Source organism: Oryza brachyantha, chromosome 12, assembly GCF_000231095.2.
Source record: "Oryza brachyantha chromosome 12, ObraRS2, whole genome shotgun sequence".
In the NCBI taxonomy this organism is placed as follows: Eukaryota; Viridiplantae; Streptophyta; class Magnoliopsida; order Poales; family Poaceae; genus Oryza; species Oryza brachyantha.
The window spans coordinates 1,542,971-1,561,453 of record NC_023174.2 but is presented as its reverse complement, the minus strand read 5'-3'; the positions used below and the strand labels follow the sequence as shown (position 1 = coordinate 1,561,453).

The 18,483-nt window shown below is 40.1% G+C and overlaps 3 protein-coding genes and 1 pseudogene across 5 annotated transcripts; 2 read left to right on the top strand and 2 right to left on the bottom strand.

The window, feature by feature from the left end:
* Positions 1-349: 349 nt before the first annotated feature.
* LOC102707834 lies at positions 350-4,733 on the bottom strand. Of its 2 annotated transcripts, XM_040529759.1 has the most exons (13): positions 4,381-4,727; positions 4,028-4,125; positions 3,786-3,868; positions 3,543-3,669; positions 3,190-3,253; positions 2,966-3,063; positions 2,793-2,877; positions 2,554-2,677; positions 2,194-2,295; positions 1,630-1,694; positions 1,046-1,127; positions 869-948; positions 350-785 (listed from the first exon to the last, which is right to left on the bottom strand). In XM_040529759.1, the coding sequence occupies exons 1-13, from the start codon at positions 4,590-4,592 to the stop codon at positions 728-730; spliced, it is 1,278 nt and encodes a 425-aa protein (XP_040385693.1). In that variant the 5' UTR covers positions 4,593-4,727; the 3' UTR covers positions 350-727. The 2 variants fall into 2 exon arrangements, with proteins under 2 accessions (XP_040385693.1, XP_040385694.1); XM_040529760.1 differs by lacking the exon at positions 350-785 and having other exon boundaries at positions 1,046-1,147; positions 4,381-4,733.
* A 43-nt stretch (positions 4,734-4,776) lies between these two features.
* On the top strand, positions 4,777-8,184 carry LOC102718612 (annotated as a pseudogene).
* An 80-nt stretch (positions 8,185-8,264) lies between these two features.
* On the bottom strand, positions 8,265-12,766 carry LOC102719353. Of its 2 annotated transcripts, XM_040529761.1 has the most exons (13): positions 12,428-12,766; positions 11,946-12,043; positions 11,714-11,796; positions 11,462-11,588; positions 11,111-11,174; positions 10,893-10,990; positions 10,722-10,806; positions 10,545-10,609; positions 10,127-10,224; positions 9,576-9,640; positions 8,998-9,079; positions 8,825-8,904; positions 8,265-8,741 (listed from the first exon to the last, which is right to left on the bottom strand). In XM_040529761.1, exons 1-13 carry the CDS (start codon positions 12,637-12,639, stop codon positions 8,732-8,734), a joined length of 1,167 nt encoding a protein of 388 aa, XP_040385695.1. In that variant the 5' UTR covers positions 12,640-12,766; the 3' UTR covers positions 8,265-8,731. The 2 variants fall into 2 exon arrangements, with proteins under 2 accessions (XP_040385695.1, XP_040385696.1); XM_040529762.1 differs by lacking the exons at positions 8,265-8,741; positions 9,576-9,640 and having other exon boundaries at positions 8,828-8,904.
* Positions 12,767-14,699: 1,933 nt separating this feature from the next.
* On the top strand, positions 14,700-17,858 carry LOC102719643 (calcium-binding protein CBP). Its single transcript, XM_006664911.2, has 5 exons — positions 14,700-15,333; positions 16,579-16,625; positions 16,729-16,904; positions 17,414-17,432; positions 17,525-17,858. Exons 1-5 carry the CDS (start codon positions 14,772-14,774, stop codon positions 17,627-17,629), a joined length of 909 nt encoding a protein of 302 aa, XP_006664974.2. The 5' UTR covers positions 14,700-14,771; the 3' UTR covers positions 17,630-17,858.
* The last annotated feature ends 625 nt before the right edge of the window (positions 17,859-18,483 follow it).

Here is an 18,483-nt window from a genome sequence, read left to right as displayed (position 1 = left end):
TTAGGCCTCCTAGTGGTATCCCCAATCCGGAAAATCACGCCACATTTTCATCTCGTGCCAACTCACAGACCACACAGCCACAACCACGCCGGTCTACATTTATGAGCCATGGGATCTGATGATGCGTGTGGACAATGCATGTGTGTGCCTGTATTTGGGTTTAGCAATAATCATCTAATCTAGCTTCTCTTTCTTAGATTGACTAAACAATAATTAATTGATTAATCAACTTTGGGTAGCGTCACTGTTGTGTCCTCTATAGCTCGAGCACTCAGGAACATGTGTCCAATCATATGTGCGTGGCTAGCCAACAAATTGTAAGATTCTGTTTTAGGGCTTTTATTGGAGGAAGGGATACTTTGGACCCAAAATCTTTTTAGATGATCCCAATACTGAGTTTTTGGGAGTTATATATTAGCATTCTCCTGGAGATACTCTAAGGATGCTTTCGACCCTGTTTGGTTGTATGATGTGCTGCTTCAATTCATTTCATCTCCCACTCTATGCTCTTAGAAGCATTACTAAGTCGTTCTATCATTTACAGCCATACCCCCCCAAAAAAGGGTTATTAACTAGTAAAAAACACTGATTGCTCCGTCCAAGTTGCTAATTTGCTATTAGTTGCTCATACCCTAGAACATTGTAATTGCTCCAAGATTTGGGCAAAATTATAATAGAGGTATGAACTTCTATATAGGGAGTCAAGTATACAGTTTCTATCACACAATCACACATATATTCCCAGCCCAACTTCCTTTGGATCAGTCTCTATCATCCAGGGTGCCCTGTGTATTCAAATTTATGGTATTGCGTTAGCTAGGGTACAGAAAATATTAGCTCATATATGGGTGTTGAAATATTAGCTCACTTGTTCATCACAAAGTTTGTTGTTCCTTGAGATGCCCGCTCAAGGAGCACCTTCCTTGACTCAATTGCTATTCCCTCTGGCTACAATAGGAGGAGAAGAGAGAGTTTTAAAAAGCTAAAGAATACTTATGTGAACTGGTATTGTGTTATTCTGGCTTCCCATTAAAGCACTACTAACCTCTTCTGGAAACCAAACGCCTGGTTGTGTGCTGCCCTCAAGAACTGCTAGAACAAATGCCGCTGTTGCATAGCCCATCGATCTGGAAATCCATTTTTTTTTCTTTAAATAAAAAAAACAAAAATGCAATGAAGATAGTATTGCACAGATAATTTACCCCATTTTAAAAGTTAAAACGGCAAAGTACACCAGAACTTATCAAAACAACTGCTATAAGATTGCTCTAAATTTTAAGAATAAATTCATGGGAATTAGGCTTGTGAGTTCTGAGTTGTGAGCATAACTTTTTTCTACAGAAAAAAGAGCTGCATCATTTCAAGTGTCAAGGAAAAACTAATTAGTCTGTTAAGTAGATACTCTATCAGCTTTTAAATAAAGATAGATTACACAGAAACCCCTTATTCGAAACTGAGCTGTCATCTGGACAAAACTAATGTGAAGCTTCCTACAGTACTAAAAGAATGTGATAGCTGATTTTTTTTATAAAAAAAATAAACTTGATATTTGACTACTGATATGGTAATATCAATTAGGTGATGGGACCTTGAGAATTATCAACATCTCGTATAGAAATGTGTACTTACACAGAATACTTTTTATGAGAGAATAATCCGATAGTACTCCGTCCATTTGAACAATCTAAGTCTACCTGCACAAACAAAAATAGATTTGATCAAAAAGTGGTCCTCAGTAGCTACATATACTACTCTGGTCTCTGGACAAAGTTTGCGAGTAAAATTAGTTCACTGTTACTCAAGGTGTGGCTCGAGAGAATACTAGAACTACTATGCTTCTAGGCTAGCCTGTTAGCGATCTGGGCTACTAACCAGTAAACGAAAAATCTTCTTGTGTACCTATAATTTATGGAGATGGATGGTTATTGATAACTAATGGGCCTTGCTTGCTCTTTCTTTTTGTGAAATATATGTATTTTACGTTCTTATAAATGATCAGATCATAGTTTAGAAACCAAATTGTAATTATAAAAGTGAAAGAGAGGCTCATTGGCTAAACAATTATTTGAAAACTGGTATTCAAATACCTGCTCTGGTCACAGCTTGAAAGAATATGCAGTTAACACTTCAAATAGCTTGAATGGAACTAGTACTTTTAAAAGCACAGGTAAATAAAAATACATAATTACTTACTCTCATGGAAACACACTCTCCTGCAATGCCATCGATAGCTCTAACAAACGGATAAAGAAATTTGACCAATTTTAGGACCTTGTTTTTGTCCCTCAAAAACTCCTGAAGTTGAAATCAGGTATACTCAACATTAGCAATAAATCACCAGTTTAATATTATTCCATTTTCCAGATTCCATCATCACAAGAAAATATGTTGGTTTAACAGTAATAGAATTTCTTAATATTTTGTTCTGCAAAAAGAAATAAAAAAATAACATAGAAGCTGTTGGCTGGTTAAAAATTAAAAATTCTATATTTCTTTGATTTCTGATACTGATAAAGTAACATGATAAAGCATAAATTGAGAAGTTACACATACAGCAGGTAAAAAGTTTGCGAAGGCCTGCATTCCCCAATTCCAGAAGAAAGGAGCAGTACCAAAGCGAGCGCTGACAGTAGGGACACCTAAAACCTTATAAGCACTTTTCACTTCTGGCAAATTCCTGGAATTATTGGAATAATATAAATTTTGTTAGCTTCCTTCTTGAGTTCTAACCAAACTGGTTTTTCCTTATTGTGATAAGATCTGAAAAGTATGTAATGCTAGAAAGTGCCTACAGCAAGTAAACATCTTTCTTCCTGACCCCTTTTCCAAAATCAATGCTGAGAGCTCCACTGTAGGGCTTCAATTTTATTTCTTCCCCTGAATAAGTAATGAGAACAGAATTCATTTTTTTCTTCATAGAGAAATTATATATCTATAATTTCACTAGTAAACAGTTCAAAAGTACCTTTGTTATATGCGATTACATCCTCCGCAAGAAGCAGAAAACTCGTTGTCAATATTGTTGGGTCAGCACCACCAGAGCCTGCAGTATAATAAAAGAATCTAAAAAAGGAATTTAGCAACAGAGCATAGATTCTAGTGAATATAGGTATACAAGTACAACCACGCTTTCAATAATTTATGACTAGTTTGACTTTTATCTTTTTCAATAAATTTAAAACTCCTAACCTTAGTCTTTCAGGTTCACCAGCATCTTCACTCCTGGCAGCATGGACAAGCTCAGCAGCCATCACTGTTCCAACATAAGAAAACAGTGCATTTCGAATCAATCGAAAAAAAAAAGATATGAAGCTTCTCTAGATTATATCTCTATTATATATTTTAAATTTTTCATGTTAATACATGACATTAAAAATTTGTTTATATTGCATATGTGGAAACTGTAGCCTTGAATAGATATGGATACTATACATGAATGCTAATGGAAATTGCCCAAAAATACATTACAGTTTCTGCGCAGTGTAAATTGAGAAATAGGAAGCCAAACTGAGATGTTGTTTGAAAGAAATGTAAAGTAAGACCATTGCTCACTCCAGGATAGATGCCTGCAGCTGTAATAGCTGGGACACCACAAGCTTTTGCTTGTTCATGAAAACTTTTTGCTCTCCATGAATAGTCCGTGTCATCACAAATATCAATATATGCCGTCTGCACAAAAAATTATGAAAGTCATAGCCTTTTCAGGTAAGTAACATATGACTGATTTCGACAGGTGTAACTAAACTTGTGCATTAATTTAAGGATCCAGCATGGCACATTTTCACCTTGGTTGCTATTGCTGACTGCAATACAGTGCACTCATTCTCCCTTTGGAAAGGTCCAGCAGCATGAACAACTAAATCCACATCTGAGTAAACAAATTTATTAAACATCAGAACAAGTTTGTAGATAACTATTCATATCTTTGCAAGCATCTTAATCAATTTTGGGGAATTGCATAATCAATTTAGTCATAGCAAGTTTCAACTTAAAATACACCATAAGCAGGTTGTCATTTAGTACTAACCATTTAGTGCTTCCTCCAACATGCTTGTATTGCGAATATCAACTTGGACAAACTCAGATTGGTGTCCAAGTTTAGAAGCCAAAGACTGACCTTTCTCCCTGGTAAAATATAATACTGATAATTAAAAGACTGCTACTGGCAAAATAAGCATACTCTTCTTTCTATTGTCGGATCGGCACAACACAATTACACAACGTTGCAGACCTCTTAGAATTTGATCAAATGCTACTATGAGTGACTCTACATGTTCGCACTTTTTATCAGAAATTGCGACGGTTGAACATGGTTGAATCTATGCAACTGAACTGAGATATGCGGAGCAGGTGTGTAGCACGAGGATGAGAGGCACCAACCGGTTCCTGCCGGCGATGAGGATGCTGAGGTCGGGGCGGAGCTTGGAGAGCGCGGTGGCGGTGGATCCCCCGGCGCGGCCAGTGCCGCCGAGCACGAGCACGCGGGCGCCGGGGGACCTCCGCTGCGCGTCCGTGGAGGGAGCGGCAGATGAGGAAGCGACGGGGACCGGTGGGGTGGGGAGCGGCATGCATGCCCTCACCACGGTGGCCATTCCTCCGGAGCGGCAGACCGCGCTGCGCCGCTGCTCTGCTCCCTCCGGCGAGATTGCCGAGTGGTGTCGGTGCTCTCTGCTCCCTCACCGTGGCGCGTGCGGCTGGGATGGCGCAAGGCCGTGGTTGCTTGTTTGGTTGGGTACGTGGAAGCCGCTGGGCCGTCGGTTTGTAGATGGATAACGCTGCCTCCCACTCCCAGCACGGGCTGCTGCTTCCAAACCCTCCACCTCCTCGTCCCATGGCGTGCCCTGCGAGCGCGGGAGCTCGGTTTCCAAGGCAGCTAGGTTGAAGGCGGCGGCGAGGTGCTCGCTCCTCCGCCGGCCCCCCGTGCTGCTGGCAACCGTGGCTGGTAAGGGTGTTCACTGTTCCCTGTTCACTGTTCCCTGCGTGTGTGTTTATCGCTGGCTATCTGTTTGACGAAATGGCTCTGACGTGGTGCTCGTTGGTCGCAGTGGGGAGTCTGGTTGCTGCTGGCGCTGCAAATGCTACCGAGCTTGGAGATTCTCTGGTGAGGGAGCGCTTCCTTCAAATTTCTGTTTCCCTTGTTGATTATCATAAGAGGAGTTTGTGACGCCTGTGTCAAGTTGTGGTTTCACTATGGTTAACAACTTAACATGCCAAATTATACTGTCTGGAAATTAACTTATGAACTGTAGTCAACAGTATAGTTATCTTTCTTAGGAAAGGGCAATCACACATGCAGTTTGACCAAGTTCTCTGGTAGTACTGTCTAGGCACATTTGGGATACTTGCTCGCCACATCTCCTGGCGAATTTGAACATGAATATATTCCTTTAGATTCCACTGTGATGGCATATAGCTAATCCCTGCATAACATTTTATATGATCAGCTAGGATCATCGGGTCTGGCTTTGGCCGATATTAGCATTGGGGATTGGTTTGGAAATTTGCTATATTCTGCAGGGCAGCAAGCCAATGAGGCTGTTCAGGATCAGCTGTCTGCTCTCAGTTTCACTAGGTTAGCCTTGCCCCTGCAGTCAATTGCCTGTAGACAGAATCTGCATGCTTAGTTTCTTCCATTCTATTTTATGCTGTGTTCATTTTCTTTCTGATATGCTCCTCTATTCTCCAGCTTGGCTGTAATTTTCGGTGCTGGACTTGTAACTAGTTTGTCTCCTTGTACACTAAGTGTTCTACCATTGACTCTAGGATATATAGGCAAGTATAGTGGCATTGAGATGGTTTGTTTGGTTCCCCAGGATTGGTTATCACTGATGACACTGAACTGACACATTCTTTAAAATCCTTCAGGTGCTTTTGGCTCTGGCAAAGATCGACCTGAGGTATGTTCTATTATGTATAACATAAAAGGACTTAGAGAAGTCAAATAGAATATGCATATCCAAAGCCCCATATGCTGTAACCTACCATTTATGAAAAAACCTCCATCCATGTATTTCCTGATGTAACTTGATGTGTTTCTGTTCGATCTATTAGGTTGTTGGAAATTCAGTTGCTTTTTTATTAGGACTGGCAACACCTTAGCCATCCTTGGTGTTGCTGCCTCTTTTGCTGGGAAGGCCTATGGGCAGGTAGGACAAGGACTCCCAGTGGCTGCTTCAGGGTTAGCAGTCATAATGGGATTGAACCTTCTTGAGGTAAATTCACAATCCAATGTGAAAACTTGTAAAGTGGAGCATGCTGATTATTTTTTCCACCTAACTTCTTGCCTCAATTCAAATCTATTATGGGCTCACGTAATGGTTCTTTTTATAAATACTTATGAAACCTTGTCACAGTGGTAATTCATTTCGATGAAATATGTGTATAGTGTGTTGTATCTCCTGCAATAGTAGGCATTAGCTCACTGGCTTAAGCTGTTCTTTGTTCTGGTTATCTTGTATTTATAGGTAATTGAGCTACAGCTTCCCTCATTTTTCAGCGATTATGACCCTCGAGCTGCTGCAGCTAACCTCCCTTCCAGTAATGCTTTCTGACATCATTTTCTATTTCGTTCCAAACTCCAAAGTACTGTATGTCTCATTATGTTTGTTTTAATTACAGTGAATAATATCTTGCTTTTTCCTAATAGGTGTACAAGCATACCTTGCTGGACTTACGTTTGCATTAGCAGCATCACCTTGCAGTACACCTGTTCTTGCTACACTTCTGGGATATGTTGCCACTTCAAGAGTATGCATAACAGGAGGATACATAAGTTGCATTAATATTTTATTACCATTTATTAAATTTTAAAACATTAAATCTGTTTTAAACTTTTACCATAGTGTTTTTAATCACTAAAGTTAGCAAATACATCTATGATATCCAGTGATGTTTGATTGCTTCGTGTCCAATCTATGTTACACTTGCCTTAGCGAATCTGTCTAATTGACGTCATGGAGCATATGCTTGCCCTAGCTTATTTTGCTTTTTTTATGCCAATCACAATACATTTTTCTCTCAGGATCCGATTGTTGGAGGAAGTTTGTTATTGACATATACAACTGGCTATGTTGCACCTCTTCTCATTGAAGCTTCTTTTGCTGGAGCACTGCAGGTATAGATGTCTTCTGAGATTTACATTTGTTAAGCATGAACAAGATAATACCAATAAAAGTGGAAGTTTGAATCTCTTAGACTTGAGTAACAGTTAAACAGCACAAATCCTAGATTACCCACACATGTTCATTTTACATTTAATGACTAATGAATTATTTTCTTTCTGTAGAGTTTGCTTTCATTCAGGAGATATTCCTCTTGGATAACCAATCAGGTATGTGACCTAGTTCTTTCTGGATCTTGAGGGGTTCCTGCTTTGTAAATTGAAACAAAACTACACATTGCAATTAACTATATGCACATTAGTAATCATTCTTTGCTACCTGTCGAAAAGGAAACATTGAAAATTAATGGGAGTATTCATTAATTGATACCAAGCATTCACTAGTTTTATACAATTTCACTGCCTTGGTTCAAAGCACATGAAACTGTATTTATTTGGCATACTTGTTAGGAGAATATAACACATCAAATTTATCTTTTCATCCATTTAATATTTTTTGCAAGTATTGTTCTAAACTTCTTGCGACAATTATGTCATTTATTACACAGTTTCAATTCCTCAGATAAATTCTTATTCATTATTTTTTAGAAAATGTCCCAAAAAAATGTAAGCCATTCCTTCATAAAAGATCTGCTTCCTGCTTTTCTTTTGGATAAATGCAGTGGTGCATTTCTACTGGGTGGAGGGGTTTATACCCTGCTGGACAGGTTGTTTCCTGCAACATCAATGGTGATGTAGAATGCAGATGATCGTTGGACGAGAGCTGCAGTACGAGGGTCACCATTGTTGGACATGCGAACGTATGTCAGTTGCAATGTAAAGTAGGTAATGATAAAATGCTAACGAATTATCATCGACCTTTTCTAGCTTAGTAGGCATGTGATATATTAATCTCCCAATCTGTATAGGACGAGATAAGTGGATGTTTTACCCCCAAATAGCTTTCATTTCTTTGAAAGAATGCACAGAAATTTGTAAACAGAGGTACAGAGCAGAACATAAAACTATTTCTATGCGACTATGCCCTTCCAATTCACAGGCTGCAAAAGTTGATGCTAATCACGATGACCAAAGTGGCAACAAGGACAAGCATATAGGGGCGTACTGCTGCTACGTTGAGAAAACTAACACCTCAATTCTACGGATAAGGACATTTCGTTTTATTCATTAATGCTCGATTGGAACGCAAGGAATTTTGAGGTGTTTCACAATTCATTTCTGCCAAGACAAAGGGGCAGTTTTCCGTGTTCCAACTTCCAAATGAAGTTTCGCAGGCACTTCTTCGAAATTCTGACCATGTTTGGTTGTATGATGTGTTGCTTCAATTCATTTCATCGCCACTCTATGCTCTTAGAAGCATTACAAAGTCGTTCTATCATTTACAGGCATATCCAAAAAAGGGTCATTAACTAGTAAATAACACTGATTGCTCCGTCCCAGTTGCTAATTTGCTATAGTTGCTCATACCCTAGAACATTGTAATTGCTCCAAGATTTGGGCAAAATTATAATAGAGGTATGAACTTTTATATAGGGAGTCAAGTATACAGTTTCTATCACACAATCACACATATATTCCCAGCCCAACTTCCTTTGGATCAGTCTCTGTCATCTAGGGTGGCCTGTGTATTCAAATTTGTGGCATTGCGTTAGCTAGGGTACAGAAAGTATTAGCTCATATATGGGTGTTGGAATATTAGCTCACTTTTTCATCACAAAGTTTGTTGTTCCTTGAGATGCCCGCTCAAGGAGCACCTTCCTTGACTCAATTGCTATTCCATCAGGCTACAATAGGAGTAGAAGAGTTTTATAAAGCTAAAGAATACTTCTATGAACTGGTATTGTGTTATTCTGTCTTCTCACTAAAGCACCACTAACCTCTTCTGGAAACCAAACTCCTGGTTGTGTGCTGCCCTCAAGAACTGCTAGAACAAATGCCGCTGTTGCATAGCCCACCGATCTGGAAAAACATTTTTTCTTTAAATAAAAATAAACTAAAAAGCAATGCAGATAGTTTTGCACAAATAATTTACCCCATTTTATAATTTAAAACTGCAAAGTACACAAGAACTTATCAAAACAACTGCTGTAAGATTGCTCTAAATTTTAAGAATAAATTCATGAGAATTAGGCTTCTGAGTTCTGAGTTGTGAGCATAACTTTTTCTACAGAAAAAAGAGCTGCATCATTTCAAGTGTCAAGGGAAAACTAATTAGTCTGGTATAAGTAGATACTCTACCAGCTTTTAATAAATATAGATTTCACAGAAACCCTTTTTTCGAAACTGACCTATCATCTGGACAAGACTAATGTGAAGCTTCCTACAGTACTAAAAGAATGTGATAGCTGATTTTTTTTTTTAAAAAAAGAACTTGATTTGATGACTGATATTGTAATATCCATTAGGTGATGGACCTTGAGAATGATCAACATCTCGTATAGAAATGTGTACTTACACAGATAACTTTTTATGAGAGAATGATCTGATAGTATTCCGTCCATTTGAACAATCTAAGTCTACCTGCACAAACAAAATATGTTTGATCAAAAAGTGGTCCTCGGTAGCTACATATACTACTCTGGACAAAGTTTGAGAGTAAAATTAGTTCAATGTTACTCTAGGTGTGGCTCGAGAGAATACTAGAACTACTATGTTTTTAGCGTGCTAGCGACCTGGGCTAGTAACTAGTAAAACAAAAATCTCCTTATGTACCTATAATTTATGGAAATGGATGGTTATTGAGAACTGATGGGCCTTGCTTGCTCTTTCTTTTTGCAAAATATATGTATTTTACCTTCTTATAAATGATCAGATCATAGTTTAAAAACCACATTGTAATTATAAAAGTGAAAGAGAGTCCCATTGGCTAAACAATTATTTGAAAACTGGTATTCAAATACCTGCTCTGGTCACAGCTTGAAAGAATATGCAGTTAACCCTTCAAATAGCTTGAATGGAACTAGTACTTTTAAAAGCACAGGTAAATAAAAAAATATAATTACTTACTCTCATGGAAACACGCTCTCCTGCAATGCCATCGATAGCTCTAACAAAAGGATCAACAAATTTGACCAATTTTAGAACCTTGTATCCCTCAAGAACTCCTGAAATTGAAATCAGGTATACTCAGACATTAGCAATAAATCACCAGTTTAATATTATCCCATTTTCATTATTGCATCTCATCACAAGCAAATATGTTGGTTTAACAGTAATAGAATTACTTAATATTTTGGACTGCCAAAAGAAATACAGAAATAAAATAGAAGCTGTTGGCAGATTAAAAGTTAAAACTTCTATATTTCTTTGATTTCTGGTACTGATAAAGTAACTTGATAAAGCATAATTTGAGGAGTTAGACATACAACAGGTAAAAAGTTTGCGAAGGCCTGCATTCCCCAATTCCAGAAGAAAGGAGCAGTACCAAAGCGAGCGCTGACAGTAGGCATACCTAAAACCTTATAAGCACTTTTCACTTCTGGCGAATTCCTGGAATTATTGGAATAATATAAATTTTGTTACTTCCTTTTTGAGTTTAACCAAACTGGTTTTCCTTATTGTGACAAGATCTGAAAAGTATGTAATGCTAGAAAGTGCGTACAGCAAGTAAACATCTTTCTTCCTGGCCCCTTTTCCAAAATCAATGCTGAGAGCTCCACTGTAGGGCTTCAATTTTATTTCTTCTCCTGAATATGTAATGAGAATGGAATTCATATTTTCTTCATAGAAAAATATATATCTATAATTTCACTAGTAAACAGTTCAAAAGTACCTTTGTTATATGCGATTACATCCTCCGCAAGAAGCAGGAAACTCGTTGCCAATATTGTTGGGCCAGCACCACCAGAGGCTGCAGTATAATAAAAGAATCTAAAAAAGGAATTTAGCAACAGAGCATAGATTCTGGTGAATATAGGTATATTACCACGCTTTCAATACTGTATGGCTAGCTTGACTTTTATCTTTTTCAATAAATTTAAAACTCCTAACCTTAGTCTTTCAGGTTCACCAGCATCTTCACTCCTAGCAGCATGGACAAGCTCAGCAGCCATCACTGTTCCAACATAAGAAAACAGTGCATTTCGAATCAATAAAAAAATAAGATACGAAGCTTCTCTAGATTATATCTCTATTATATATTTTAAATTTTTCATGTTAATGCATGCCATTAACAATTTGTTGATATTACATATGTGGAAAATGTAGACTTGAATAGGTATGGATACTATACATGAATGCTAATGGAAAATATCCAAAAATACATTACAGTTTCTGCTCAGTGTAAATTGAGAAATAGGAAGCCAAACTGAGATGCTGTTTGAAAGAAATGTAAAGTAAGACCATTGCTCACTCCAGGATAGATGCCTGCAGTTGTAATAGCTGGGACACCACAAGCTTTTGCTTGTTCGTGAAAACCTTTTGCTCTCCATGAATAGTCCGTGTCATCACAAATATCAATATATGCTGTCTGCACAAAAAAAAATGAATGTCATAGCCTTTTCAGGTAAGTAGCATATGACTGATTTCGACAGGTGTAACTAAACTTGTGCGTTAATTTGAGGATCCGGCATGGCACATGCCGCACATTTCCACCTTGGTTGCTATTGCTGCCTGCAATACAGTGCACTCATTCTCCCTTTGGAAAGGTCCAGCAGCATGAACAACTAAATCCACATCTGCGTAAACAAATTTATTGAACATCAGAACAAATTTATTCATATCTTTGCAAGCATCATAATCAATTTTGGGGGATTGCATAATCAATTTAGTCATAGAAAGTTTCAACTTAAGATACACCATAAGCAGGTTGTCATTTAGTTCTAACCATTTAGTGCTTCTTCCAACATGCTTGTATTGCAAATATCAACTTGGGCAAACTCAGATTGGTCTCCAAGTTTAGATGCCAAAGACTGACCTTTCTCCCTGGTAAAATAGAACAATGATAATTAAAAGAGGAGCAATTTTACCATCATGTAACAAGAGGTACTACTGTATATAAAATTTGATACCTCTTAGTAATTTTATATAGAAAATAGTGATATCTTATAGTACCTTAAGGATGGGAAAAAAGCTCTTAAAAGAGTGGCTACTGGCAAAATAAGCATACTCTTCTTTCTATTGTCGGATCGGCACAACACAATTACACAACGTTGCAGACCTCTTAGAATTTGATCAAATGCTACTATGAGTGACTCTACATGTTCGCACTTTTTATCAGAAATTGCGACGGTTGAACATGGTTGAATCTATGCAACTGAACTGAGATATGCGGAGCAGGTGTGTAGCACGAGGATGAGAGGCACCAACCGGTTCCTGCCGGCGATGAGGATGCTGAGGTCGGGGCGGAGCTTGGAGAGCGCGGTGGCGGTGGATCCCCCGGCGCGGCCAGTGCCGCCGAGCACGAGCACGCGGGCGCCGGGGGACCTCCGCTGCGCGTCCGTGGAGGGAGCGGCAGATGAGGAAGCGACGGGGACCGGTGGGGTGGGGAGCGGCATGCATGCCCTCACCACGGTGGCCATTCCTCCGGAGCGGCAGACCGCGCTGCGCCGCTGCTCTGCTCCCTCCGGCGAGATTGCCGAGTGGTGTCGGTGCTCTCTGCTCGCTCACCGTGGCGCGTGCGGCTGGGATGGCGCAAGGCCGTGGTTGCTTGTTTGGTTGGGTACGTGGAAGCCGCTGGGCCGTCGGTCTGTTTCCGCTCTGCCCAGTGCCCCAGTGTCCACGGCCCACAAGCTTCTGCTGTGTTTTTCATCACGATCGGCTTTAATTAAGGCTGCGTTTCTCGTATAGATTTTCCTCATTTTTTACTCGGATCTTGGGCACATTTTTTTTAAATATTAAATAATAGGTTTGTTATGAAAAATTTATACGTAAAAGTCTGTCATACTATACTTTTAAATTAGATTTTTAACTTGATAATATTTGGTTCTATCGTGCATAACATTAACTATTATCATAGACTATCCGAATTTTTTAACATATATGCCACGCTTCGATTTACTACGTTGACACATGAGAGTAAAGGAAAAGAAATTGGTGCATAATGGTTGTGATCCTATCTTTTACAACTCTACCACGAATATCGTAGTAGATCAAATTGTTAGACTAATCACCTAGCACCAAATGAGTGTGTGTCTCCACTTAATTCTTCTCCTCCTAGGTAGAGGTGAGACTTGGGCTGTGCTTTCATGGGTCGATCCAAGGCACGATGGTCTGGCACGGTAGAAAGCACTCCATGGCCTAGCACGAATTGGGTTGTACCGACATGGCACAACCATGGCTGGGCTTGGGCCTCGAACATAAGCATGTTGTGCGGCATGACACGACACGATTATTGTGATGTGCTTGGGCCAGCACGATCGAAATGAGACATGAAACATTCATGCCAGGTTGATTTTGTTCCTGGATCGTGCTTTCATAATAGACCGATTTTCTTTCTAGATCATTGGTCGTGTAACCATGAGCTCATCAGTCATTGAATGTCATTTTCTAGATCATTGGTCATGTAACCATGAGCTCATCAGTCATTGAATGTCATGTGAACGCTATATCTATGTGCGACACGGTATGCCTGTCTCGCGGACATTATCACACGCTCACATGGACATGACCACTTTATCGATTGGATGATTACTCTAGTTCAGTGCTTCTACACGCCACGATATTGGTGGCTTAATGCCTTGACACATGGCCACAGTAATACGACATGACAATACAACAGCAGAGCAGACAATCAATACTGCACAGTCCAAACAGATCTGACATGCTTTTGGGTTGTGCTTGGGTTGTGGCATCACCCTCGTGGGTCGGCATGGCACGGTGGGCAAGTTGGGCTGGGCCGACACAACCAATTTTTACGTGAAGAACTATGGGTCCGCCCGTGTCTAGCACGGTACAGCCCAAGTCTCATCTCTACTACTATGTCTTTGGCTTGCTTGCCTGCTTGACTTCTTAAGATGTGGATGAAATTGACTGCAAATGATCCGAGTCACAACATATTTGTACCCACCATTTTTTTCATGAGTAGATGGCGCATTGCGAACCATTGCCTTGCTGAGAATAGAGAAATGGTCTATACACGTGCTTGCTATAGTTGCCGTGCTCAACTTGGTTCAAGAACCCACAGCGAAGCAGCATAACGATCAAGCTACACCTGCAGACTCAATCGCCAGCGGCCGCGCGACCATGCCGTCGCTGCCCACGCGCATGCATCAAGGCTCTTTCTACTTCCTTCCTTCGATCCGCCCCGACAAGAGTGACACGTTCCGCCGTTCAGTCCAAAGAGCCACAACATGGTGCCGTGGTTTCATAACAACGCACGCGTGGCGTGTCCGCGTCATCTTCAAGCAAAATTTAAACTTTTGTTACTCTGAGCAAAATAAATTTGTCATATAGACTCTCATAAATCTATGTCACATAAATTTAAACAATAAATTCTATCAAATAATAAATCTATTATAAAAAAAGGGTAAAAAATTAAATGCCTCGTGTTCGCAGCCATAAAAACGACAACAACCGCGTCTACTTTCCAGGTTATGTTCATCGATATAAACGGTCACACTCACACCTGCCTTCGCAAAAGATCAGAGAACGCAGACAGACAGGTTGACTTGGCTATCCCCAAATCTCTCAATTCGCAAACCCCCCCTCTCCCATGGCCGGCTACCCGCCAAACCCCGGCTCCGGCTACCCCTACGGCGCCGCCGGTGGCTACGGGGCCCCGCCACCGCCCTACGGCTCCTCCCCCGCCCCCTCCGCCCCGCCCTACGGCGACAAGCCCCCCAAGGAGGGCAAGACCTCCTCCTCCGGTTCCGCCCCTTATTACGGCGCCCAGCCCTACGGCGGCGGCGGGGGCGGCTACGGAGCCCCGCCTTCCGCCCAGCCCTACGGGGCGCCGCCTTCCACCCAGCCCTACGGCGCCCCGCCCACCACCCAGCCGTACGGCGCCCCCTACGGGGCCCCGCCGCCCTCGTCGGCGCCCTACGGGGCGCCCGGCGGGTACGGCAGCCCCTTCGCGTCGCTGGTGCCGTCGGCGTTCCCGCCGGGGACGGACCCGAACGTGGTGGCGTGCTTCCAGGCGGCGGACCGGGACGGCAGCGGGATGATCGACGACAAGGAGCTGCAGTCGGCGCTGTCCGGGTACAGCCAGAGCTTCAGCCTCCGCACCGTCCACCTCCTCATGTACCTCTTCACCAACACCAACGTCCGCAAGATTGGTAACTCATCCCTTCTTCGTCCCACTCGCCAATCTTTAGTCTCTAGGGGGTGGGAATGGCGGGCGTTAGCGTGATCTGTGCTGTGATGCGCCATGGAGACTATCGTGCGCGTTGTTCTGGTCAAGCTCGGTGGCAATGGCGTAGTAACGGTGGGTGTGCTTTGGGCGGTGTGTCGTCAACGAGTGGCACGCAATTAGCACGTGGCGCTTCGTGGGAGGATTAACTAGGTGCCTACGGTATCGCTGTGCGAGTATGCGACTTTTCTGCCGGCGACGGCGATGTGTAGATGCCTAGATGGATTCAGCAGTCAGGGACGGACGTACAAACGGAACTGCGAGCGGTGTAGTCATTGTTTACATCATAGTGGCAACTTGTTTACGCTGGAGTTTACTTTTAGTGTTGGAATGCGTTTTTAATTAAGTTTCTCAATTGCACCCATTCCTTTATGGAAATGATTCAATAGAATCGTTGACAATCCCAGCTCATGTGCGGTGTGGATATCATGTTGTGGTCTACTTTGGTACAGCATAGACACCTTTGCACAGTGAAATTATGAGTTGTAACTGTAAATTCTTCTGGTTTGTGTCTAGAAATAAAAAAATTGGGTTTACTCCAGTAAAACCCAATGGTACTTTGGCACATGTAGTAGTTTATACTTGTTTGCTGGCATACTTAGTTTTGTTAGTCAGTTTGGTTCAAAAATTTTAATGCATGCCAGTTGTCCTATCCCTTTGGCATCTGTTTTCTGTGTAGAGATTGAATTATGAACTTTGAATTGATTGAGCAGTGCATACTCTGGAAACAGTGCTATGTTTCAGGCTTTCAGGCTTCAGCTACTGAACTGTCATCTAGAATATTGGCTCTCTTAGTTCTAACATGTAAATGCACCAGATTTAACAAAATAGTCAATTGCTAGATACTACCTCCGTCCCATAATAACCTCATTTTTCGTTTTTCCGTGTCCAACGTTTGACTATTCGTCTTATTTGAAAAATTTGTACAAAAACTTTAAAAAATTAGTCACGTATAAAGTACTATTCATATTTTATCATCTAGTAATAATAAAAATATTAATCGCAAAAAAATTTCAAATAAGACGAATGGTTAAACGTTGGACACGGAAAAATGAAAAATGAGGTTATTATATAACGGAGGTAGTACTATTTTATGAACTTAAGCATTTCTTATGTTATTGATTTTTTTTTCCGGTAGACCACATTGAATATGTGTCTTTGATCCTTTCAGGGCCCAAGGAATTTATCTCTGTGTTTTACAGCCTTCAGAATTGGAGGGTGAGATGCTACATCTTAAACTTTCCTTTCTTCTGTGTGGTGGAACTACTAATGAAGTTACTGTTGAAACTGAATAAGTGCATTTTCTGCTTGTATTGTGCAGAGCATTTTTGAGAGGTTTGATCGTGACCGAAGTGGTAGAATTGATGCAGCAGAATTGCGTGATGCTCTTCTCAGTCTGGGATATTCAGTTTCTCCAACTGTGCTAGACTTGCTTGTCTCTAAGTTTGACAAGACTGGGGGCAAGAACAAAGCAATTGAATATGATAACTTCATTGAGTAAGATGGCTCCTTCAATTATGTTTTGCCGATTGCTTTCTTAGTAATTGTTCACGCTATTAGCTTATCCATATGTTTATAAATCAGCTAATTATTGGATCTTTTTCAAATTCGTAATGTTTTTTTTTTGAACATTTGTTGGCAGAAAAGTAGTATTTTGGATCAAATGTCTGGTTAAAGACGATATTTCCAATCAAGCATAATTGTTAAGATGTTTCTTCCACATTTTGAGTTAAAAGATAATGCATGCACCAACTGGGCTTTCTACTTCCCCTGGTTTCTGATGTAAAACTTTGAATTAATTTAGTTTTTTTTCATTCTTTTTTATTTTGCAGTCTTGGCTTTTTAAACGCTAAGTTTAGAACTATAAAAGTCCTTGGTAAAATTATTATTTTTCATTGCTTCACATGTCATGGCTTATATATTGGATATTTTAAAACTTTGATATCTTGTATGATTCCAGTTTGGCCTATATTGCAATCCTAACTCTATTTTGTTTACTTTTGCAGATGCTGCCTCACAGTTAAGGTAATGCCATCACAGACGTTGTTTAAGACCTAGCACAATGTTCTGTTAATCTGTTTTCACTGTGTTAACATTCATCTGTAACAATTTTACAGGGTCTGACTGAGAAGTTCAAGGAAAAAGACACAGCCTTCTCGGGCTCTGCAACTTTTACTTATGAGGCTTTCATGTTGACCGTACTCCCTTTTCTCATTGCATAGAATGGTAATGCGCTGCAGACTCGACCTTTGAGATCATGCCCATTGTATTGAAAAGGTTATGTAATTCTGTTCATCAACTTGTTTTTAACTGAGTTTATTTTGTGGACATAAAATCGACAAGTGCTTCGCCGAACAGTCATGTTACAATGGTCATGCATGTGAGGATTGCTCTGAAAATGATGTAATGTAATGCGGAAAAATCTAAATAGTGCATGCGCTTTGTTTGGTCCTAACTAGCGACACCGCATCAACCGTTTGATCTGCGGGGAAGTCGACCCTCAACATGGTACGGAAGTTAGACGATAATTACGATACGGAGTATAACCAAATTGGTCTGCACACAGGCACAAGTTAAAAAAAGGCTCATACATATTATTTTTCTTTTGTGGATGCTCTGAACATCTATGGCTATTATTTTTTTCCCTATCTATTACCTCCATCTGAAAGTGTTCCCGAGTTGTGTTTAGTAGAGACTAATATTTTGAAGAAAAAATTATGACGCTTTTTAGTAAATGAGGGATGGATGGGGGTACGCGGAAGTAAAATAGAAAGAATTTTGAATGAGAAGTGATTGATTGTGATGATATGGAAGGTATATTTATGAGCAAAAGTTAATTTGTAAATAAAAAATTATATATATATATATATATATATATATATATATATATATATATATATATATATTAGCAATATATCCGTGCTAACGCTACGGTATCATAATATTTATATACATAATTTAATTTCATGTTAGTTAAATTATTTTTTCTAAAATATGTTTAATTGCACTTTAGTTTGATTCAAGTCATATATCAAACATACATGTGCTAATGAATGATGATAATTGATAATAAAAA